At 33.1% G+C, this 26,193-nt stretch overlaps 1 protein-coding gene across 1 annotated transcript in view; it reads right to left on the reverse strand.

Annotated features, from left to right (window-relative positions):
- The window catches only part of COL21A1 (collagen type XXI alpha 1 chain), a 322,637-nt gene that overhangs the window by 3,383 nt on the left and 293,061 nt on the right, over window positions 1–26,193 (reverse strand). Inside the window, exons 21-29 of the mRNA XM_074237242.1 lie at window positions 23,433–23,486; window positions 20,524–20,595; window positions 11,486–11,521; window positions 10,566–10,610; window positions 5,985–6,017; window positions 3,704–3,850; window positions 3,542–3,596; window positions 3,116–3,316; window positions 534–611 (exon numbers count right to left, since the gene is read on the reverse strand). Of these exons, the coding sequence (XP_074093343.1) occupies window positions 534–611; window positions 3,116–3,316; window positions 3,542–3,596; window positions 3,704–3,850; window positions 5,985–6,017; window positions 10,566–10,610; window positions 11,486–11,521; window positions 20,524–20,595; window positions 23,433–23,486 (721 nt within the window). The remainder of the gene's footprint in view (window positions 1–533; window positions 612–3,115; window positions 3,317–3,541; window positions 3,597–3,703; window positions 3,851–5,984; window positions 6,018–10,565; window positions 10,611–11,485; window positions 11,522–20,523; window positions 20,596–23,432; window positions 23,487–26,193) is intronic.

Genomic DNA, 26,193 nt, shown 5'->3' on the forward strand with positions numbered 1-26,193 from the left:
AGTCTGTGAAAAATCACTTTAACTTCTGTTTTCCCAGAGAAGGAAATGGCAAAGCACTCTAGTACCTTTGCCAAGAAAACCTCACAGATAGTATGGTCCGTGGAGTGACAAAGAGTTGAATGTGACTGAATTGACTAAACAATAATCACATTAGAGAGATCAATATAATTTCTTGTAAAATAATATTTATTTTTCCAAATAACTAAGTTAACATGTTGGTACAACTGAGAGCTCCCTTTCTGAAAACTCTAGTCATCCTTCAATCACTCAGGTCCAGCACTCTATCCATTTTACTACCTAATTGTCCTTGTGGCAGAATTAATTAGGTACTAAAAAGAGATGTTTGAAAGATTCATGGAAAATTTTCAGATGATAAGACAATTATATTGCTGTTTTAAATATATTTAAATGTATAAAATGAGATAATAGTTGTAAAGTACTTTGAAAACCCATTTCTACACAAATGCTGGCTTATTAATATTAATTGTTATTAGTTAATGCCTAAAACAAATTATGCAATACTTAATACTTACCTGGAGGCCCTGGGGGTCCTGGTTCTCCTGGATGCCCAAATCCTTGGTTACCCTTTGCCCCATTTCTACCTGGCTGTCCTGTGGAAGATTAATTGTATTATTATTGTTCTTGAAAAATCACTGAAGTTTTTCTAGTGGGGGGAGGGTTGGGGGATTTAGGAAAAGAATACATATGCTAAAGGGAACAAGCAATTTTTTTATTTTTATAAACGAGTTTGCAATTTATCATTCTTGTTCGTTCACCTTAATTTACAATAAACATTAATGGCAATTTCATGCAATTATTCACTTGAGGACTTGATACTGGAGTGAGTCAAAGACTAACATGAAATTAAAGATGAAGAAATTGACCAGTGGTATTATGTTGCTTTTGGAATCGATAGATTTTTCTCTTTCTGCTGCAATGACGAGAAGCTCAAAAATGTATAATTTGGAAAGGAAAGAGATGAAAGGGAAATGAATGCAATTATCTTGACGTATCTATTGAATCCTGACAGTGAAAGAGAACATTACAAATTACTTGAAAAAAGTGACCAGTTGAGATACAGAAAAGTCTCATTAAAAACTGGAGAAAAGAAAAGATGTTTTTGTGTAAAGGCTGTGTGCGGGATTCACTATGAAAGACTATGAAGATCCCAATCAAAAGTAATTTGAACATTTTTTATTTTGGGATTCATCATGCCTCATATCTTTGGCCTTTCTCTTTAAAACACCTCATCAGGATCATGAAAAGGGGTAAAAACATCATTTATACAAAAATATTCATAGCAGCTCTGTTTATGATGGCAAAGAATTGGAAATTGAGTGAATGTCCATCCATTGGGGAATGGCTAAATGAATTGTGGTATATGTACATTATGGAACACTATTATTCTATTAGAAACCAGGAGGGATGGGAATTCAGAGAAGAGAAGGATTTGCATGAACTGATGCTGAGCAAGATAAGGAAAATCTGGAAGAACATTCTATACCATAACAGCAACAAGGGGTTGATGATCAACCTTGATGGACTTGCTCATTTCATCAGTGCAACAATCAGTGACAATTTCAGGCTATCTGTGATGGAAAATATCATCTGTATCCAGAGAAAGAACTGTGGAGTTTGAACAAAGACCAAAGACTATTACCTTTAATTAAAAAAAAAAAACAATTTATTTTATAATTTTGCTGTTTCTTATATTTTATTTTATTTTTCTTAAGGATATGATTTCTCTCTCAACACATTCAACTTAGATCAATGTATAGCATGGAAACAATGTAAAGAGTAACAGACTGCCTTCTGTGGGGGTGGGGGGAGGGAAGCGAGAATAGGGGAAAATTGTAAAATTCAAAAATAAATAAATTAAAGATGGAGGGGGAACCACTTGCTTCACTCAGAAGGTTAAGATATTTATAAAATATATAGGCAGAAAACTAAATTCTATCTTTGTAGAAAAGAGGAAGATAGACATTTTTCCCACAGATTTTACAGGGGAAACTGAATTTGTATTGAATTAATAGAAGAGGAGCAGTGAAATATAAGCAAATAGAGAGTTCGCCTCAAAGACTTGGGTTTTACTTGGACACTAATGCACTGCTGGTGGAATTCTGAACTGATCCAGCAATACAACATCTAGGTCTGTATCCCAAAGAGATCATAAAAAGAGAAGAGGATCCATGAGAACAAAAATATTTATAGCAGTTCTTTTTCTCAATAGAAACTGCCTGAACAAATTCTGGCATATGAATGTAATGGAATACTATTGTTCTATGAGGAATGATGAGGAGGGAGATTTCAGAACCCTCTTTATTTTTAATTAGGATTTTTATTGTCTTTCAGTGAATTCCAACATAATCTTTACACAAAATCATCCTTCTTTCCATTTTTAAAAAAATATTTTGACATTTCTATTACTCAGCTGGAATCTGGAAAGACTTACTGATGCTGAATGAAATGAACAGAAGTAGGAGAACACTGTATACAATAACAGCAACATTGAATGATCACTGTGATAGACTTAACTCCTCTCAGCAATGCAGTGATCAAAGACAATTCTAAAGGACTTGTGATCGAAGATGATTCACATCCAGAAAAAGTACTATAGAGTCTGAATGTAGACCAAAGAATACTATTTTCAATTTTTAAAAATTTGTTTTTTTCTTTCTAGTGATTTTTCCCTTTTATTTTGATTCTTCCTTCTCAACATGGTTAATATAGAAATATTTTTAACATGATTGTACATGTATAACCTCTATCTGATTGCTTGCTGTCTTCGGGAGTGGGGAGGAAAAGAAAAAAGAGAAAAATTTAGAACTCAAAGTTTTAAGAAAATAAATGTTTTAAAACTATCTTTGAATGTAATTGAAAAAAATATTAAGTGAAAAAAAAACAAAAACAAAGACTAAGTTGGTTCAAAGTTTTTCTCCAGATACATATAGACTGTGTGACCCTGGCCAAGCCAGCTAATTTCTTAAAATCTCTAAGATCATAAGTTGCAGAGAAAATGCCAACCTGCATTTATTGTTTTCTCATCTGGAAATCCTCACTACAGTGAAAACACAGACCCAGTGCCTCTCCCTATTTAGTCAAATAAATGGATTACCTTTTAGTCCTCGAGCACCTGGATGTCCAGGAGTTCCAATTAGTCCAGGCACACCATCTCTTCCTGGCAACCCAGGAAATCCTCTTGGGCCTTCTGGTCCCATTGGACCAGGTGGCCCAGGAAGCCCAGGGGAGCCATTTTGAGACTGACAGTGGTCACAACTTTGTAACCTTCCACTATGAAGTAAAACTGGCAACTGGGCTAAAAAAAAAAAAATAAAGAAATAACTTAAAGTGATTACTAAGCATTCATGGGTTCTTCATTTCAAACTGTATTTTAATTTATTTTAATTTTAAATTATTTTCTAAAAACAATTCCTTTTTAAATATTAGTTCCTTATGTCACCAAAAATGACTACCTTCTTTTTGAATATTTTGTTTTATATTTGTGAGAGGGAATATTCTCTTTAATATATTTGATATTTACCTCTCAAAACATCTGTGCAAACTTGCCGTATAAACTGCTCTGAAAATTCTCTCCCCTAGATCAGAGATAATAGGCATTATTGTATATATGAAAGTTACTTAAAAAGCAATAATGAATTTATATTTTTAAAATAGACCAAAATCAAAACAAAACAAGACATACTGGTTTCCCATCCAGTCCAGGAGGTCCTCGAGGACCTGTTTCTCCATGTTGTCCTCTTGGACCAATGGGCCCCATTAAGCCATCCAACCCTGATTCTCCTTTAGGTCCACTGGCACCCCTAATACCGGGGTCTCCCTTTTCACCCTTCTAAATCCAAAGAGAACAAAACAAAATCTTAACTTAAATACTGTATAAGATATGTCTGTTGCAAATGACAATATCAATAAAAAATTCATAGACATGATATATAAAAGAAAACTAGGTAGGCTAAATCTGGAAAACACTGAAAATTATCTGCAAAGAAATTTAATTCAAGTTCCTTTTCATTTAGTATTGTTTATAAAACACTCAACCTTGTCCATCCTCAAACTGCAAGCTCCCTGAAGGTAGAGAGGAAGGAGACTTAGTTATCTATATATCTCATTTGATACCCAAGACAGTGATTTTCCTAAATTTACCACTAAATTGCTTTCTGGATAGAATGAAATGAAATTCTTTTTTTTTTTCTGTTGTCTGAATTCTAGTAATCTGGGTTTTTAGGACTTCTACCATGCATAGTAGAGACTAAGAAATAAAAGTCAATCAGTCATTTTTAATATGTATTAGAATTGATTTTTTAAAAAAATTATCATAAAACTTGTAAAAACAATTGACCAAAACTGTAAAAGAACACTTTTGTGGACTTTCATTATCTGTTCAGTATGTTTCATTATATATTATCTTCATATAATACTTCTAATAGGTTGATCATAACTTATTTTGTATATTTTCTTTGAAGACCTTGATTTAATTTATTTACATAATTGATAATACTACTGAGATAGAAAATGCATAATATAGAAAGTTTAAATTGTGATTTTTCTTTTCTCAAACCTATATAGTTACAAGAATAGTGAAATGTCAATATATTTCATGAACAGTTCTTTTGATTAAATAAACCACATGATTGTATCAATACATTTTTAAAAATTCCAATAAAGCATAGCACTTATTATCTAAAAAAAAATTCCACAAAATCTAGGCAAAAAAGGACCTTTTAATATCATACAAATGAATATCTAACACTAAAACCAAGCATCATATGCAATGGAGATATAATAGAACCTTTGTCAATAAATACAGGAATAAAGCAAGAGTGTCCCCTCTCCCTACTATTATTTAATTTAGTTCTAGAAAAGTTTTTAATAAGACAAAAGGGGAAAAAAAGAATAAGGACAGGTAAAGAGGAGATCAAACTAGCTCTATTTACTCATTGGCAAATTTGCAAAGATGACAAAAAAGGATGGGAATAGTTAGTGTTGCAGCATCTGTGGAGAGATAGGAAGACTAATGTATTATTGGTGATATATGAATCAATACAACTATTTTGGGAAGCTATTTGGAATTATGCAAATAAAATGACTAGAATGTCTTTATTTTTTGCCCAGAGATTCCATTAATAAACATATCCCAAGAAGGCCCATGATAAGAAGAAAGGTTTCATATATTAAAACATTTATAGTACTTTTTTTGTAATAGCAATGAATTGGTTACAAGAAGGTTGGGTATTGATTTGGAAATTGATAAAAAAATCATGGTACATGAATGTAAAGGATATAACGATCTTACAAGAAATGACTAATGTGATCAAAATAGATTCATGGAAAAATCTATGAGATGACATTAATATATACAATGACTACAATGTAAATGAAAAGAAGCACACAAGTCTTGAAAGCATAGTAATGCTATTATCATGACCTAAATAATTGTCAAGCATTCCCCCTATTGTTTTTTCCCCCGCAGTCACTCTTTGTATTTTAACAGTTAGAAATAGTAATGGCTGGGGCGGCTAGGTGGCGCAGTGGATAGAGCACTGGCCCTGGAGTCAGGAGTACCTGAGTTCAAATCTGACTTCAGACATTTAATAATCACCTAGCTGTGTGGCCTTGGGCAAGCCACTTAACCCCATTTTCCTTGCAAAAACCTTTAAAAAGTAAAAGAAAGAAAAATAAGCTTTTATTGCTTATGCCAGTGGATTTTTGTCTTTGAAAAGAGGACACTAAGGTACTCTACACAAAGGGATAGAAAAGATGAAGCCAGATTCCCACCTGAAAGTGGAATTTGACCAAAATATTTCAGAACAACTTAATATTAGTGTAAATTAGGTCAGATGCTCTCAAAATTCAATGGCAAGCAACAATTGTTGAAATTTATCCAACAATGTTCAATAGTTACACTGCAATAATCAGAGATTATTGAAGATTAGTTATAAGGAAAATTTGAATTTTAAATTTCATACCTCTCCTTTTGCTCCATGATGGCCTGGAACTCCCTATAGAAATAAAGAACAAGAGAAAAAATTATCTATTTTACAATGCAAAGAGAGATGGAGAGACAGAGAGAGACAGAGAAAGAGAGACAGAAAGATAGATATAGAAAGAGATAGTGGGGAGAAAGAATCATGTGTTCAATATATTTAATGATCCCTAATGTCAATTTATTTTTTTCTCTAACTCCCAATTTTATTTGAAGCTATAGCAGCTAGATCTGGGCCTGAATCTATCTGTAAGATCTGAGGTCAAATATGACCCCTCACATTTACTAGCTGTGTGAACCTGGACAAGTTACTTAACTTCTATTTACCTTAATTGCCTAGAGAAGGAAAAGGAAAATTGCCAAGAAAATCCCTTGGGCAGTTTGGTCGATGGGGTTATGAAGAATTGGACACCACTGAAGAACAGCAACAACATCTGTAAAACACTTCCTTTTCACTTCTTTTCAGAATATTTTAAGACTCTGCTCATATACTCCTTTCTCTTCCTGCTGAATTCAGTTCTTTGCCAGTGTCTCATCTTTGACTTCACAACCTGTACTATGCTTTGGATAAAGTTGTGTGTAACCCTAACCCACCCCTCCAGTAGAATGTAAGTTCCTGAGATTTTTTTGTTTGTCTCAGCAGTACCAAGCTTCAGTAGTCACTGACTTCAAACCCTTCATTTTTCAGATGAGAAAATCCCAGAAAAGTCCAACCATTATCCATGTAACAGTTAATAAAACTGAGTTTTGATCCTAGGGGCTCTTACTCCCTTCCATTAGCGCATATTTCAATGAGATTCACAGTCTAGGGACACATGGCTCATAATCTAGGCAGCCAATAGTCTTATTTATTTATTTATTCATTAGGTTTTTGGAAGGCAAATGGGGTTAAGTGGCTTGCCCAAGGCCACACAGCTAGGTGATTATTAAGTGTCTGAGACCGGATTTGAACCCAGGTACTCCTGACTCCAAGGCCAGTGATTTATCCACTACGCCACCTAGCTGCCCCACCAATAGCCTTAAAATGTTTGTTGATTGCTAATTTGAGTTCCATGTTAAAGAATTCCTAAAATCAGAGTGATTTCTCATCTCTCAACCATCAGTTGTTAAACTAAATGTTTAAGGTAATCAATATGCATTATGTAACAAACCATTGTAGAGGACAAGCATTGCCTATATTGACAACCATGAAGGAAAAAAAAACTCATAACTGCTTGTGTCATAAACTACATTAGATCATTTACTTTAGTCCACACATTTAGCCTTAACAGGGTTTATCTTAACTTCATTCTCATCTATGATTTCCACATATGAATCAAATGCTCCATTGAAAATAACTCAGACGACCAAGAAAGCAATAAAAATATTTATTTTCTTCATTCTTATTCCCTCAGGGCTATAGGCATTTAGTTCAGGTCCGAGAAGTAAGAAAGTAACTATTTCACTCATATATTAACATTGCTTAATTAAATTTTCAAGTGGAACAGTGAAGAATGATAGGGCAATATAATTTTAGTTTGACTTCATTCAGTATCATATGCTATTTTTTTTCTTTTTCAAACTGAACATTAGTTTCCCTCTTCTCATGCAGATTAGCATCATCTCTATGATCTCTAAAACTTTTTTGCAACAGCTATGGAGTCTGAATACTTGTTCTTTGTTAATAATGTTGAAGTGAAAAATGCTAAATCATAAGGAAGAAGGTCTAATGACCGCTAAAGATAGAAACATTTCTAAAGATAAAAGTAATACCTAAGAGATATATGTGGAAGGCAAGACCAGGAAGAATTAGTGACAACATAGTAGCCAACTAGAACAGAGAAAGAGCCTTGCCCAACATTACAAAGCAGTATTTGTCAAGTTTAGAATTGGAACCCAGGCCTTTCAGTCTCCAAGGCCAGTCCTCTATCCATTATGCCATGTTACCCTCTATGTTTTGATTGTGATAAATTTAAGTAGAGAAAAGAAATGAGAACCAGACTGAGGTCATGCCTATTAGAAGCACAAAAAAAGTGGATACAAACCATGTTCTCATAAATTAGAAAAACAAAACAAAACAAATGAATTTATAAGTGGATTAACTTTCATGGGGGAAAAATAAGCCATTAAGAGACATGCAATGGAGTGAAATATCTACCCCCTGCCCCCAACTTCTCTTACTTTACAGCAAAATTTCAAAACATGATTATAGACTTAGGAATGTAAAGGTAGATTTTATCCTGTATCCTTCTATAGTCAAAAAACACAAAGTTAAATTAGGAGAACAGATGAAAAGAGCTGATGTAAAGTATCACAACTAAATTGCTGCAGGAAATGAAAACAGCTGTTGACTATGAATACATTAAAAATTTTTGCTGAGTTTGTGAGAGAAACAATTCAGTTGGACTTGATATATATCATTAAGGCCAAAAAGAATCCATATGTGCAATACTTGGTAAACTGACAGGTATAGGAGAATTCAGCCTCAGTAAAGAGGTTAAAAGACTCTATATTGTACCCAAATATCAGCTCCTGAGGAGGAACAACTGCTCTGCTCTCTAGTCACCCCCATTTCCCCCAACACACACTCGTACTGTCCCCTTTCCTTCAGTCAGGGATGCCAGCTAGTTCTCATACTATTGGAACTTAGCAACTGACTGAGCCTTTTGGCTTTAGGCTCTCAAGAAACGTAATAGGACCCAGGAAGGAATTTATTGCTATTTTCCCACAAATCTTGGAGAGTTCACTCTTAGGGAACCAATCTCATCTTTTTAAAAGCAGATTCTTCTGGAACTTCCTCCCGCCTTCCTCATTTCTCTCCAGCTAAAGTTCCAATTCTGAAAGAAGACTTTTTTAGTCCTTCTTAATATGATTACCAACACCCTCTTGTGGTTATTTCCCATTTATTATATATGCTTATAAGTCTTATATTACATTTATATTATATGTGTTTATATTTATCTTGTACATGTGTGAACACACACACACACACACACACACACACACACATATATATATATATATTTTCATGATCATTTATTTACATATTATCCTCCTTAATTCACTTTGAGCTTCCTGAGAGTCCAGGCTGCTTTTTCACTTTCATTGTATTCCCATCACTTAGCACAATGTCTGGTACACAACAGGCATCTAATGAATGCTTTCTGGTTTAAATTATTTTCTATGAAAAGTATACAGGGGAGGGAACACATATTTAAGGAATAGGAATTCTTGCTGTTGAAGGCAACAGTCACAGCTGATATAATCCTAATTATCCTGAGTAATGTGAACTGTGCTAAACTACCAATTGCCACTGAATAAAGTTAGCACGGTGGTTCTTAAGCTAAGGGAATACTGTAACCAACTAAGCCAGTTTACAGAATCAATTGTTAAATTTTCAGTGTAAGCATAAATATCTCAAAAATTGGTAACCACTATAAATATATATATATATGTATATATATAGTCTAGATATTAGAAAGTGATGGAGAAAATGTCAATAATGTATATTAAACTCAAAAGTATATTGTGCACAGTTTTTTCCCCCTGGAGAAATGATTATTCAGCATTTACTAATGTATCCTTGAGCCATGAAAAGCATGGATGGATTTTAAGAGGTCTCTAAACTTGGCTGGGAAAAAAGTACAACTATTTTCACTAATTTCAAATTGAAATTTAGAGCTATCTTCAGGTAAATCAAGGCATTATAGCAAGGATCTAATGTAAACCCTTCAAAAGATCCCATTTATATAGAACTTTAAGGGTTAACAAAGCACTTGACTTCATTTGAAGGTAAAGTCAAAGCTAATTGATTATCCTGTTTGAAACTCAGAGCAATCCCATGAGGTAGGTACTATTTTCAGTGAGGAAACAAAAGGGTGAGATGGTTTTATCAAGGGGTAAACAATTAACAAGAGTCAGAGGTAGAATTTGAATGTGGGTCCTCCTAACTTCAAGACTAGTGTTCCTGCCTCTTCATTATAACTATGTGAAAGATTAATGGGAAACTCATCTCTACATGGAGTGCCATCTTTGAAACATGGGAGGTCATGGTGGGAAAGGTGCTAAATGGGAAGCATTTGTGCCATATCCTGGTGAAAAGACTTTATTCAAGTCTCCACAGAGAGTTTTCTAAGCTTTATTTTTTTCATCTTTAAAATAAAGGAGTTGAACTAGATGACCTCTGTGTTCTATTCCAGTTCTTACTTTCTACAATCCCTTGCCTTTTTTTTTTCCATAGCTGATGCCATTCACATTAGGAAGTGAGTTGTGTTTTTTTTTCTTTGACTTGAATAAATGACTCCAAGATGTGGGTGGTTTCTTTCCTCTCAAGATCACATGGAAGGCAAGCAAAGCAATGAGACTTACAACCCACAATAGATATAAAACCCACAGGAAGAGTTAATCCCTGCTCCAGGAAAACAAACATACAACACACTTGGCTGTCATCTATTTAGTATCCAAAATTTTATGCTTGTTCATGTCTCAAAAAAAAATAACCCAATTCCAATATTATCTTTATTTTTATTTAGATATACCTGTTGAAAGAAGAAGTATATACTCAATTGTTATTTTTTTTAAATACCTGTGGTCCTGGATCCCCTGATCTTCCATTTTCTCCCTTCTGACCCTTTAAAAGAACATAAAATATTATTAGCAAATGTGTGAAAATCCTATTTAATTCTATATGCTATTAATTAATAATAGAGTAAATTGTAAAGGTCACAGATGCTATTGACCAGAATTACAGATCAGTAATGTTTTGAAAAATACCAGAAGGTAAATCTACAGAAAAATTCGCAAGTAAGATAAAATGCGAAGGGAGATTGAACTAAAGGAAAGGTGGGAAATCATAAGGGGGAAAAATAAAGCACATTGTGGAATTATGTAAATTCTTAGTTAATTCAGATACACAGCAATTCAAACATGAGTTGTCGAATGAACATTAATATATTAAGCAGTTTGTAAATTTACTTTTAAAAATTAGACCTAATGCCCATCAATTGGGGAATGACTGAACAAGCTATGATATATGAATATAATGGAATACTATTGTTCTGTAAAAAATCACGAGTGCCTGGACTTTAGAAAAGCCTGGAAAGACAAGCATGAACTGATGATGAATGAAGTGAGCAGAACAGCACCATTGTGAGATGATGAGTTATGATGCATACAGCTCCTCTTAGCAGTTGGATGATCAAGGACAATGCTGAAAGAGCTATTATGAAAAATGTCATCCACATCCAGAGGAAAAAACTATGGAGTCTGAAAATTTGTTCTTTGTTCATACTTTCAAGCATAGTGTTGAAGTGAAAAATGCTAAATCCTAGGAAAGAAAGCCTAATGAACTCTAAATATAGAAAAATTACTAAAGATACAAGTAATATCTAAGAGATGGATGTGAAAGGCAAAAACCAGGAAGAATTAGTGACAGCATAGTAGCTAACTAGAACAGAGAAAGGCAGATATGAATGCTGACTATGGAGGAATAGGGAATCATCAGACCTGAGGGCCTTTTTCGCCTTGGTTTCCATTGTCACCCTGTAAAATATGAAGATATAGATTAAGTTTTCACCATCATCAATCTTGAAGGATTCCTTTTTTTATTCATTGAAGAATATAATAAACAGGAATGATTTCTTAACAATAGGCAATTATGAATTAAAAGGTACAAGCTCTGGAAATAGAAATTTATAGATATTTAATCAAGAATGAAGAAGGAAAGGAAGGGGGAAAAAGTATAAAGCAGCCTATTACATGCCAGAATCTGTGTCCTGCATATTACCTCATTTGATTATCACTCTAAAGTGGAGGAAACTGAGGTAGAGTTTATGTGACTTTCTCAGGGTCACAGAGCTAGCAAGTGTCTGAAGCTGTATTTGAATTCAGATCTTTGTGATTCAAGGACCTGTATTCCATCTAATGTGCCACCTAGCTGCATGACTGCTAAACAGTGAAATCTCACAAGAGGAAACAATTTTTGATACACTCATATAGGATTTATAGTAACTCATCTTTCCCCAGGTTAAGAGAAATTTTAAAAAACAAGATTAATAAAACAAAAGAATGATTATATTTGATTCCTAAATAGTTGAATTGACAACCTGCTTATAAATATGCAAGTTTCTTGCAAACAACTCAAAGGATAAAAAATTCTAATAGTTTTAATTAATTTTCTTTTTTAATCAATTTTCCTGTGATTCTTTTGACAATTAATTCCTAGTGATTTCCTCTGTCAATGCAAATATGAACCTTCTTAACATCTTATAGACTTAGAAGTTCTCTAGGGGGTGATAAGAATTGAGTGACTTGCCCAGATCTCTTAGCCTACATGTATCAAAGATGGAGTGTGAACCCAAGTCTAGGTTAACAATGAACTCCACCAAGCTTTCTCATCTGACAGTCATGTGCTAATTTTGGTGATTATTCCTATTATTTACCAAAGAAATAAAAGAGAATAGACCTATAGGTTCAAAATTATAGCAGCCATTTTTGTAGTACAAAGGACTGAAAGATAAAGGGGTGACCACCAATACCTGAACAAATGACATTCATAACATATAAATGTCATGGACTAATTATGCTACACAAAATAGGAAAAGAACTGTTTCAGGGAAATTGGGAAAGACTTGTATAAATTGCTGTGAATTAAGCAAGTACAACTAGGAACAAAATCTGTATCAAAACATACACACAAAATTAGATATGGTAGACTTATGGAGGAAACTGAATGGGGATAGAAAGGAATATACCTTTTTTTCTCTGCAGTACATGGAACTTATACAAAAATTGACCATGCACTAGGACATAAAAACCTAATGATCAACTGCAGAAAGGCAGAAATAGTGAATACATCTTTCTCAGATCACAATGCAATAAAAGTCATATGTAATACTGGGCCAAGGAGATATAGAACCAGAGCAAATTGGAAACTGAATAACCTCATTTTAAAAAATGAGTGGACCAAAAAGCAAATTATAGAAAGAATTAACCATTTTATCCTAGATAATGATAATAATGAAACAACAAACCAAAACCTATGGGATTCATTCAAAGTGACTCTCAGGGGATATATTATAGCTCTAAATGCTTATATGAATAAATTGGAGAAAGAGGAAATCAATGAACTAAACATGCAACTAAAAAAATTAGAGAAAGAACAAATCAAAAATCCCCAATCAAATATCAAATTAGAAATTTTAAAAATTAAAGGAGAAATTAATAAAATCGAAAGCAAAAAAACTATTGAATTAATAAATAAAACCAAAAGTTGGTATTATGAAAAAACCAATAAAATTGATAAACCTCTCATCAATTTGATTAAAGAAAAGAAAGAAGAAAACCAAATTGCTAGTATTATAAATGAAAAAGGTGAACTCACCACCAATGAGGAGGAAATTAAAGTAATAATTTGAAATTATTTTGCCCAACTTTATGCCAATACATTTGATAATCTAAGTGAAGTGGATGAATATTTACAAAAATATAAGTTGCCCAGGTTAAATGAAGAAGAGATTAAATACCTGAACAACCCTATCTCAGAAAAAGAAATTCAACAAGCCATTATTGAACTCCCTAAAAAAAAATCTCCAGGACCTGATGGATTCACAAGTGAATTCTACCAAACATTTAAGGAACAATTGGTTCCAATCCTATATAAACTCTTTGGAAAAATAGGGAAAGATGGAACTCTTTCTATGAAACCAATATGGTACTGTTACCTAAACCAGGAAGAGTTAAAACAGAGAAAGAAAATTATAGACTTATTTCCCTGGTGAACATAGATGCAAAAATCCTAAATAAAATCTTAGCAAAACAACTACAACAAGTCATCACTAGGATAATACATTATGATCAAGTAGGATTTATTCCAGGAATGCAGGGTTGGTTCAATATTAGGAAAACTGTTAGTATACTCAATTATATCAACAACAAACCTATCAGAAACCATATGATAATATCAATAGATGCTGAAAAAGCTTTGGACAAAATACAGCATCCATTCCTACTAAAAACACTAGAGAGTGTAGGACTAAATGGACTGTTCCTTAGAATAATTAGCAGTATCGATCTGAAACCATCAACAAGCATTATACTCAATGGGGAGAGGCTAGAGGCATTCCCGATAAGATCAGGGGTGAAACAAGGGTGCCCATTATCACCACTACTATTCAATATTGTATTAGAAATGTTAGCATCATCAATTAGAGAAGAAAAAGAAATTAAAGGAATTAGAATTGGGAAGGAAGAGACAAAACTGTCACTCTTTGCAGATGATATGATGGTCTACCTAGAGAATCCCAAGAAATCATTTAAAAAAACTACTGGAAACAATTAGCAATTTTAGCAAAGTTGCAGGTTATAAAATAAACCCCCATAAATCCTCAACTTTCCTATATATGTCTAGCAAGAAACAGCAGGAAGAGCTAGAAAGAGAAATCCCATTCAAAGTAACCTCAGACAGTGTAAAATACTTGGGAGTCTATTTGCCAAGACAGACTCAGAATCTTTTTGAAAACAATTATAAAACACTTCTCACACAAATTAAATCAGATTTAAATAACTGGGCGAATATCAACAGCTCATGGATAGGGAGAGCTAATATAATAAAAATGACAATTCTACCAAAACTAAACTATCTGTTTAGTGCCCTACCAATCAAAATTCCAAAAAATTAGTTTAACAAGTTAGAAAAAAATTGTAAGTAAATTCATATGGAGAAATAAAAAGTCAAGAATTGCCAGGAGCTTAATGAAAAAAAATGCAAATGAAGGTGGCTCAGCACTACCCAATCTAAAATTATATTATAAAGCATCAGTCATCAAAACTGTTTGGTATTGGCTAAGAAACAGAGAGGTGGACCAGTGGAATAGCCTAGGTGTAAAAGCAGGAGAGGATTATAGTAATCTGCTGTTTGATAAACCCAAAGAGTCTGGCCACTGGGATAAAAACTCCCTCTTTGATAAAAATTGCTGGGATAATTGGAAGTTAGTATGGAAGAAACTTAGATTAGACCAACACCTCACACACTTTACCAAGATAAGATCCAAATGGTTACAGGACATAGACATAAAAAACAATACTATAAGCAAATTAGAAGATCAAGGACTAGTCTACCTGTCAAATCTATGGAAAGGCGAACAGTTTATGACTAAGGAAGAGCTGGAGAACATCACTAAAAACCAATTAGATGATTTTGATTACATTAAATTAAAAAGCTTTTGCACAGATAAAACCAATGCAATCAAGATCAAAAGAAAAGTAGTAAATTGGGAAACAATCTTTACAACTAATGATTCTGACAAAGGACTCATTTCTAAAATATACAGAGAACTGAGTCATATTTTTAAAACAAAAAGCCATTCCCCAATTGACAAATGGTCAAAGGATATGCAAAGGCAATTTACAGATGAGGAGATCAAAGCAATCCATAGCCATATGAAAAAATGCTCTAAATCATTAATTATTAGCAAATTAAAGCTTCTCTGAGGTACCACCTCACACCTCTCAGATTGGCCAGTATGACCAGGAAGGATAATGATCATTGTTGGAAGGGATGTGGGAAATCTGGGACACTATTACACTGTTGGTGGAGCTGTGAACTCATCCAACCCTTCTGGAGAGCTATTTGGAACTATGCCCAAAAGGCAACAAAAATGTGCATACCCTTTGACCAAGCAATACCACTACTAGGTCTATACCCTGAAGAGATGAGGAAAAAGGGTAAAAACATTACTTGTACAAAAATACTTATAGCAGCCCTGGGAACAATTTTTGGCTGTCTGCAAAGGAAAGTACAATCTGTATCCAGATAAGGAGCTGTGGAGTTTGAACAAAGTACAAGAACTATTCTCTCTAATTCGGAAAAAAAAAAAAAAAAAAAAAACAAACCCAGATGTCTTATTGTCTGATCTGGTTACCTCTGAGAATTCTATTCTCTTTAAGGATATGATTTCTCTCTCATCATACCCAATTTGGATCAAGGTACAACATGGAAACAAAGTAAAGACTGACGGAGTGCTATCTGTGGGGTGGGGGTGGGGGGAGAGAAGCAAGATTGGGGGAAATTGTAAAACTTAAATAATATCTTTAATAAAAATTAAAAAAAATACACACAACAAGAACAGATACTGTAAATACAAACATTTTGAAAGACCTGAAAATTCCAATCTTGTTAATGACCAACCAAAATTCTAGCATACTTAGGATAAAACATGCTACAATCCAAAGAATGAAATAGAGGAATAGAATAAGAGACACACTTTTGGACCTGACCAATGTATTTTACTTGGTGATGCATATTTTTGAGAAGATTTTTGCTTTTGTTTTTCTTTTTTTGTTGTTGTTAATACATACAAGGTTTATGAGGGAGAGAAAATAAAATTTTAATGGAAAAAATTAATTTAAAAATAAATTCTAGAAAAAAGTACATTTCATAGAGGATAAAATTACTCTTCTACTGTTTACCCCAACATCCTACTCTGGTGCTTTCCTTTATCATTTGTGGTATTGAATTCTAAAAGAACTTTTCAGTAAAAAACAAATTGTAAAATGAACTTCCAGACTGCAAAGAATTTGAGGATGGATCTAATGAAGGACACTATATCTGAGGAGCATACTAGCTAAATCAAGAGCAGATCCTCAATAGGCTGTTGGCAGGGTGAAATTTTAGGCCACAACAACTGACAATGGGGAAGTTATAATCTGCTTCAGTGGAGATTTTACACATTTCTATCTATGAGATAATAAAGTATAGTGATATCAGAGAACTAAGGATTTCAGCTCAATATGAGGTAGGACTCCAAAACAACTGAGAACTGTTCTAAAAACAGAAAGAGCTGCCTTGCAAACTGGGATGTTCTCTGTTTGAAGTCTTCAAGATACATAACCACATATTTTGGATCACAGTTGGATGACACCTCAGAGGTCATCCAGTTCATTGTGCTCCAAACCAGGAATCCTCTCTATAACATATCAGTCAACTGGGAGAGATTTACTGAAGGAGAAGGCAACTAGGTGATGATGTGGCTAAAATACTGGACCTGAGTCAGGAAGTCCTGAGTTTGAATCCAGCTTTAACAAATAAGTTGTTATATGAACCCAGGCAAATAATGTAGACTTCAGTTTTTTTCATCTATAAGATGAAGAAACCAATATCATCATCATCACCAAATAACATAACAGTTGGAAATGTTTTGCAAAAGTTAGTGTTACATAAATACTAACTGTATAGGTAGGTTATTTAAGATGACCTATGAGGTTCCTTTAATTCAAAATCCAGAATATTAGAATCAGAAGATATCTTCAAGGTCTATCTAAACCCATCATTTTATGGATGAGGAAATTAAGAGAGGTTTAAAATAATTTCACTTAGGCTTAGGGCCACATACCTATTTAAATCAGAAATAGGATAATATTCTAATGAGTCTCAAGCTAGCCTACTTTACACTCTGACGTCTCTAATTAAGGTTCATATCATTTTAGATCTGGAAAGAAATCTAAAGTTGTATAGTCAAATGCTTATTTTACAGAAGAAAAGTTTGAGACTAAGAGGAGGGAAAATGATTTGATCAATGTCTCCAAATTTAAAGTTTAAAAAAAATCTACTGTATAAAGGGTGCATTGTGAAGACCATTCACCTTATGCAAGGAAAAATACAATTTTTGTAAAAGGGTAAAGATTTTGAGTGTTAGAACTTTTCTGGCCAAAAATAGGCTAATAATAGTCTTAGAGTTTTAATGAATGTGATCTAAACAGTTCCACTGCTGTTATGAGATGCAATCAATGTCTCTGCAGGCATATGGAAGTCCTGCCAAGTAAACCTCACTGACATCAGATAGCCTTTAATCATCCCTGGAGGGGTCCTGCCCCAGAAGTCTCTTTAGGAACTTTATGAGATCAGGAAAAGAAATTTGACCCTTCTTTGCCCTTTCTCCTACCAATAGAAAAGTTCCTTTTTTAAAATTTTCTTTGGCTTTCAGAAAATAAGAAAGAATGTTTGCCAAAAATGCACAATCACATTTAAGAAATAACATGTGTCAAGAAATTAAAATCAACCCATCCAGTTTCTCTGTAGATTCCATTGTTTTGTTGCTGATGTTATTTTATTTCTTAATTTCTATTTTAGATAATGTCTACTAATTCCTTATCTTCAACTATTTGTCCATCTTTTCTATCTTGTTTCCCTCTTAGTTACTTTTTATAATACAATATTTAATATTTTATTTTTGTTTTGCTAAATCCTTTCACATTATCCCTCCCACAATTACTTTTCCTTGTTTCAACCTGTAATGTCTTCTCAACCTTCTTAGAAGTCTTTCTACATAATTTAACTATTGGTTCTTATTTGTCATTTCCTGGTATAAAACAAAAAACTTCAACATTTTTTTTAAAAAAAGTTTTTCCTGTAGATGACTTTATTCAAGACAATTAAGAATATTTACGCATTTGGAGATTGCTGTAAAATGAAATGTACATTTGATTTTTTTAAGTATCTTTTTTAAACATATGCAATTACAGGAGGGAGGGAGGAAGGAAGAAAAAGAAAAGTAGCATTTTCTGATCTCAATATTCTATCAAGCAGTTTGTGTGTGTGTTTGTGTGTGTGTGTGTGTGTATACCAAAGTATAAATCATATTTTTAAAAATATGATAGATCTCCTAATAGATAGATATTGTCTTTGGATCTCCAGGATCTAGCACCTGGCAAATACTAAGGATCTATGTTACTAACTGGTTCATTGTTCATGAGGCAAAGTTTTTCACCAGGGTTCAGATTAAATTGTAATTTTAAATGAAATAAAATATAAATCATATTCTAAACTCATGCAGAGGTCATTCAGTGAACTAGACTTTTGGAAATATTTCTTTCCCTTCTTCCCCTGCATTATTTTGGCCCCACATAGGAGTTCAGAGTTCAAATTAATAATCATTTGAGAGCTCAGAGCTCCAGCTGGCTGGATATGTTCCAGAGAATCCAATGTAAATCTCTAAGGACTGAAATGATTAATTTGGGGAAACACCATATGAAACATATCATGTTGATGATAAATACACAGACATGTATTCTGCAAAGGGTCTGTGCACCCAGGACACTAACCATAAATGAACACATATATGGTCCATATCTTTTAGTAAATATTTTTCCTCCACTCATATCCCTTGTGGTTCTAGTTAACCTGATACTATCTTATCATCTATACTTTATTCTGAATTATCTTCAGCAAGTATTTATTACTTTCTAGTCCACATTCATTCTATTCATTTACCAATACATTAAGAAGGCTATGTGTTCATAGTGGTAGAGGTACCAAAATCTTTACTTGTTGATTCCCTATGTGATAGTCTACCATGTTTTCTGTACTTCTGTGAAGACCATTAAGGTAAATAGACTTGGCATAGATCCATTTTTAGAATAATCCTTACCATCTGAATTCATTAAATAATTTTACTCAACCCTCTACTCTTTATTCTAGAAACTTGATCAAAGCAATAACATTCTAGGATACCTTCATCTAAACAACACATGGTGTGAATATGTAGGAGAATGCATGCTAAGGCATGTTTCAATGCTGAACACTCATAAAATACTACTGAAAGATATATTTTTTAAAAACTAGAAGTGATGGACATATATTTTTAATTGATAACGATGTAAATATTCAAAATTACTAATAATTAAAGAAAAGAAAATTAAAGCAATTCTAAGGTTCCACCTTATACTCATCAGATTGCTAAAAATGATAAAAGATGACGTAGTAGAGGGGCTATGGAAAAACTATGGTATGGTATGGTAGAGCTATGAATTGGTTATTATGCAAAAGAATTTGTAACCATGTTCCCAAAGTCAATGAACTAGTAATTCCACTACTAGGATTATACTACAAAAAGATCAGAGAAAGAAGAAAAGGACTATAGGTAGCCAGTTGATGTAATGGATGGGAGATAGTAGTCTTGGAATCATGAAGATATATTTTCGTGTGTTCAAATACAGCCTCAGACACTAATTTCCTTTATGACCCTCGGCAAGTCACTTGTTCCTCTTTGCCTCAGTTTTCTTATCTGCAAAATGAGCTGAAGAAGGAAATGACAAACCACTATTTGTATATACACATACATAAATAAATATACTCATGTGCACATGTAGATATATATGATACATGAAGACAAAAACAAGTTTTATTATATGTATACACATATAATGTATGTATCCATATATGTGCATTCACATATTTATGTATGTATTTAGTTTATGTATGTATAGCAGGAGTTTTTTGGCAGGAGAAAAAGTGAGAAACTAAAGAATACACAGTTTTTAAGAAATAACTATACAAATCATGGCACATAAACTGAATTTTTTTTTAACATACAGTAACAAAGTTTCTTATGACTTTTTAATGTCACAGTGTGAGAAAACAAAATAAATCCTTTGTTTAAAAAGAAAGCAAACCATACAATAAAAAATAACAATTATATATTCTAATGGTATTACTTTTATGAATTTTGAAAAGAGTTTACTAAAAAGAAATCACCATAAATATATACCTTTTTCCCTGATATTCCAGGTAAGCCTGGGTATCCTGGTTCTCCTGGTGGGCCTGATATTCCTTGTTCTCCCTAGGAAATAAAATGGTTCTATAAATATCACTGATATGCTAGATGCAATCAGACAAAACATTGACTTTTCTCAAAATATTAATATTTGAAAGATAGCATTCACCTATTAGCTTTTTCAAAGTGACTGATCCATGTTGTGCATATTACCTATGTTCAGAAAGTCACAAGAAGTTAGAATTGTATTTTCTTGTGTCTGTTTCTCTTAGTCAACTGAAATTCTCATCTCAATTACTTATGACCTATCAATCATAAATGCTTATTTTACTTAGTTTAATACAAGTTTTAAAAAAATCTTTTCTCCACTAGAATTCTAACATGATATGATATTGAGTCTTGGAGGGTCACTAGTAGACAGGCTTTAGCAGGTCCTGCCATGTACAACTGAAGAGCCTTCATATATGGGCCTGACCAAAAACTATCATTCAAACACTTAACACAGCAAAATGTGGAGAGGGCTATCACCAGAAGATTGACAACCATGAAGTTGTTTCTTTATTCCTTTTTCCTACAAGTACAGAAAGTCTCATCAAGGTTATTAGATAATTTTGAAGGTTTTAATTCAGGGTGAATGCTCACTTATGAAATTATGGCTATTGACATCCTGAAGTATTTTATTTTTTATATCTCAAAAAATGAGGTCCATGTCTTCTTTTCTCTTTCTTTGTTTTTTCTAGCTCTTAGCTCTTAGCCATATTAAATGTTTAATAAATGTACATTGTTTACTTGTTAATTTTTTCATTGTTGCTTAAATTTTTTTTGTAAGGCAATGTGGGGTTAAATGACTTGCTCAAGGTCACACAGCTAGGTAAGTGTCTGAGGCCACATTTGAATTCAGTTCCTCCAAACTCCAGGGTGGTGCTCTATCCACTGCACCACCTAGCTGCCCTCTATTGCTTAAATTTTACAGGTTTCCTTGTACAGATTTTACTTTCCCACTTCTGTTCAGTCTTTTCCCTCATTGGAGATTATATCTATCAAATGTTTCTCAAAGCTTACTATAAAAATGAGCTATCTATTGAAAGTCTTCAAAATTATTGTTTATATGTATCATAGGCAGGAAGTAAAAGGCACTTTATAAACTATTTGCTCCAACCTCTTCATTACACAAATGAGGAAACTGAGACCAAGGAGGTTAAATGAGGATGGTTCAGTGAATAGAGTGCTGGACCCAGAATTGTTCAAATCTGGCCTCAGATATTTGACTGGATAAATCATTTCACCATTTGCCTCAGTTTTCTCATCTGTAAAATGAACTGGAGAAGCAAATGGTAAGTCATTCTAGTATCTTTGCCAAGAAAACCTCAGATGAGGTGACAAAGAATCAGACATGACTGAACAACAAACTTTTCATGACAGATCCGATAGATCATGTTGCCACATTCAAATGTCACTTTCTTTGTGAAGTTTTCCCATCTGGAAGAAACTTCCCCTGAACCTTTTACACTATACTTTTCTTAGTAACAACATACTTTATATTTCATTATTTATTTCTGACATGTAATTATTCCTATAGACTGTGATTTCTCTGAGAGCAGTGATCAATCATAATCATTTCTATATCTCTTAGAGTGAATAGGATAGTCTTGAAACATAATAATTACATAACACATTTTTGGTGCATCCAAAACCTAAATTGACATTCAGGCTAGGGGGAGTTCTATAACTCAATATTAAGATGCATTCCCACCAGCCTTGTTCTTTAAATCTTTTTCTGTCATCTAAAGGGAATGATTCTCTCTTTCTGACCATAAAAAAGCTATTTAAAATCACCTTATGGGAGATTTTCTTTGCTTCTTACTATGTTACATTTATATCTTTTGATGAGTTATAGGATTATAGCACCATAGAGATAGAGTTAAACGATATATTAGAAGTAAAATAATCCAACTACTTCATTTTCCAAAGAGGAAAACTGAAGTCTAAGAAGCTATGGTTTTTCCCAAGTTCAAGCAGGTAGTAAAGAACAAAGCTGGGTTATGTTCCCATGTTTTCTATCTCTAAGTCTTCTACAGCATGACATATATTTGGAAGATAAAGGAAACCACCCTGAACTATCTTCAAGGTATTTAACTAGATAAATTTAAATGCAAATTATATTCTGCTTAGTTACTGCCTTTACAATAATGGAACCAGGTCCAGAATGTGCCCATTCTTGGGACTTTTTACTTCTTCTTTATATATTCAGGAAGCTGTTGTCTGTTAGAAAGCCCACAGGGAGGTCTTTGGGCTATGAAAAAGACTTGCTGTTACTTGGGTTTTTTTGTATCTCTAGAATTTAAGAGTGTCTAGCACATAATAAACTTTTCATTAGACTGATTAATTGTTAATGTGATACAAATATTCCCATAATGAACAGTGAGAACCTACCAGTTGACATGGACAAAATAAAAGTAATTAAAATGTCTTAGCCTTGGACAAATTTAATCCTAGATCAGCCTGACCTGTGACTTGTTTCCAATGTCATGGAAAGAGAATTTGGGTGGACCAGCAGAAAACAACAACAACAACAACAACAACAAACAACAAAACTATGAATACTATCTGGAAAAACAACTCAAAAGTATATCACTGCTAATGGTAAGTCATTAAAGCATGTTTGTCATTATGCAAATAATGGTAAATGATCAAAAGAGAAGCAAAGTAACCCCATATTTGTTATGGCTATTTGTTTAGTTTGTGTTTAATAATAGCTGTACTGATTAATTCCATGTTCTGAAAAAAAAGAAAACCTTTTAACATTCATTACAATAAAACTTTCTTTAATAAATAGAAAAAAATGATCTTTCTCACAATAATTTACTCTGCAGCATTTTGAAATCAACAAGAAGCAAAATTACCTTAATCCCAGGAGGTCCAGATATTCCTTGAATTCCAGGTTCACCTCTATTTCCCTGTTAATAGAATAGCAAGAAGGCTTGGTTCCTCCTCTGCCCCAACCCACCTCTTTTGTTTTTTTTTTTTTTGTTTGAGGCTGAAGAACTAACTAAAGGTATTGTTGCTGTTGTTGCTTGCCTTTCTCAAAGAAGATTATGAGATGGGAGAGAGGTGGTGGTATGACATGCAAGTGAATTACATTACAATTACACTTTCTCCTCTAAAGTCATCTGGATGGATCAGATGTGGATCAGGATGACTGGAAATGGCCCTGGATGCAAGGCAATCAGTGTTAAGTGACCAAGCCCAAGGTCACAAGTATCTGAGGGCAAATTAAAACTCAGATTCTCCTGATTCCAGGGCTGGTGCTCTCTCCACTGAACCTGATAGAAATAATTGTTTAAAATATGAAAATATAAAAATTGAAATTACTGTTATTCATTTTAGGAAATTCCACATTTCTGAATCACTCTAAAATAAGACTTAAGATTTTCAACAAAACAAGTTAGAAATGACTCCTATACATCCCCGAATATGTCTCTCTTCATCTGAATTTTCTCTTAAAAATCTATAGCTTGTCAATACCTCTGCCTCTAAAGCATTCCTCTCAAGCTTGATAATTATACTCTGAATATTTCTTGATCTGAGGAGACTACAATAAGACTATTATCTCCCTCTGGACATTGTGTTAGTACAAATTCAGATTGAATTAGCTTTTTCTTATTCACATCACACTACTCACTCATGTAGCCTAAAATGCAAATGTTACATAATATAAAAGTCCAATGTGATACTGCTGTATTCTAATATGGAGATTTTTCTTATTGTTTGGGCCAATATAGTCTACACTAGTCACCTTGTCTTTCATTCCTACATAGTTTTCTTTCAAGTCATAATTCTTTCCCTTTTCTAAACTTGTGTGATTACTTGAACACATATAAATATATATCTACATCTATATTTGTATATAATTCCTATGAAATTTCATCTTCTTACCTTGGTTCCACAATTCCAGTTTATTGAGGTTTTAATGGATCCTATTTTTATTATCAAAAATCTAAGCTACTACTCCAAATTTAGTATTCCATGAAAAGTTAACAAGCATGCTTCCTTCTAAGTAATTTCTACAAATGCTCAAAAGAATAAGACAAATCAAGATTTTTCAAGGGATGCTTCATTAATGACCTTCCTCCAGAATGATATTCATGTTATTTTCAATATAATTAAAGGAAGTCACATTAACTTCAAATACAGGATAGAGATAGAATACTTAGTCAGAAGAGGAAACTTCAAAGAGAAAACACTCCCCCACCTGAAGAATCATTACTTCTCTGAAATTTGAGTTTTCTATAGCAGAGTTGTCAAAATCTCCTAAGCTATTACCAAAATTTCCAAGTGTTACTAAACTAGATTAAAATATAATTGGTTTAATAAAATATATAAAAGTAAAATACATCATAGGTAATGCTAATTTGTGGTATTCTAAGTCGATATGGGGTTTCAGGAATCTGTTTCCATTTGAGTCAGATACCACTTGTCTAGAGCACAGAGAGAGATAAAATTACTTGTCCAGGCTCACATATCTTATATGTGTTTGGAGTAAAATTTGAACTAGGTTTTATTGGCTTTGAAACCAACTCTTTTTCTCACTACGCCATACTGTCTCTTCAAATAAATATTTATTTATTGTCTGCAACACTTCCAGAAAATAATTTGTAATAAGATAATCTTTAATCCATTCTATTTCCTAAGTTACAAGTACTCTTTATGAGAGGTAAAAGACCAATCTAGAGAAGCAATAGGATAATTATATACTCAGATGGAATAAGACAAACTGCCATGCTAGATGACAATATCACACTAGACTTTTACATTGCATCTATATATATATATATATATATATATATATATATATATATGTATATATATATATTGAATGTTTATATATATATATATGCATCAGTACTGTTTTAGATCACATGATTTGATCTGATAGATAGGAATTCATACCTCTATGTTAAATATATAGATACAAACTTAAAATTTAACAAAGTAATAACAATTCTCAAGTTTTTGTTTCAACTTCCACACATTCTTTTTATGTTCTGTGCATTTGAAAATGTTTTATTGATATCCTTCTATTTTTTTTGTGTCTATTACTACACACTAACTAATCCTTTTCTTTCTTTTTTTTTTCTTTCCTTCTCTTTTTTTAAAAATTTATTTAAGCCAGTGGGGTTAATTGTCTTGCCCAAGATCATACAGCTGAGCCCAGATTTTAACTCAGATCCTCCTGACTCCAGGGCTGGTGCTCTATCCATTGTGCCACCTAGTTGCCCCCCCTCCCAGTAGCTTATCCAATTTGTCTTCATACAGACAAAAGAGAATTCTCCCTTTTAACATATATCTATAGTACAACAAAGCAAATCTACACATTGATAAGGTGTGAATATATACATGTCCATCTGCATTTTAATGGAATATGTCCATCTATCATATCAGTAGCAAGTAGTGCAATATATGTTTCATCAACCACCTTTTGAAGACTGATCCTTTCCATATAATTGCTTCCTTCCTAGTCACTTTTGTTGATAAATCATCCAGATATAAGTACTTTCCAAAACTGTGTCATGGACTCTTTTCTCTCTTTTTCTGCCCTCTCTTCCTTGGTGACTGATTCTCATTAATTCAATTATCATTAAAATATAAATGATGCCATTATGC

This window comes from Macrotis lagotis, chromosome 5 (genome assembly GCF_037893015.1).
Source record: "Macrotis lagotis isolate mMagLag1 chromosome 5, bilby.v1.9.chrom.fasta, whole genome shotgun sequence".
NCBI classification, from domain to species: Eukaryota; Metazoa; Chordata; class Mammalia; order Peramelemorphia; family Peramelidae; genus Macrotis; species Macrotis lagotis.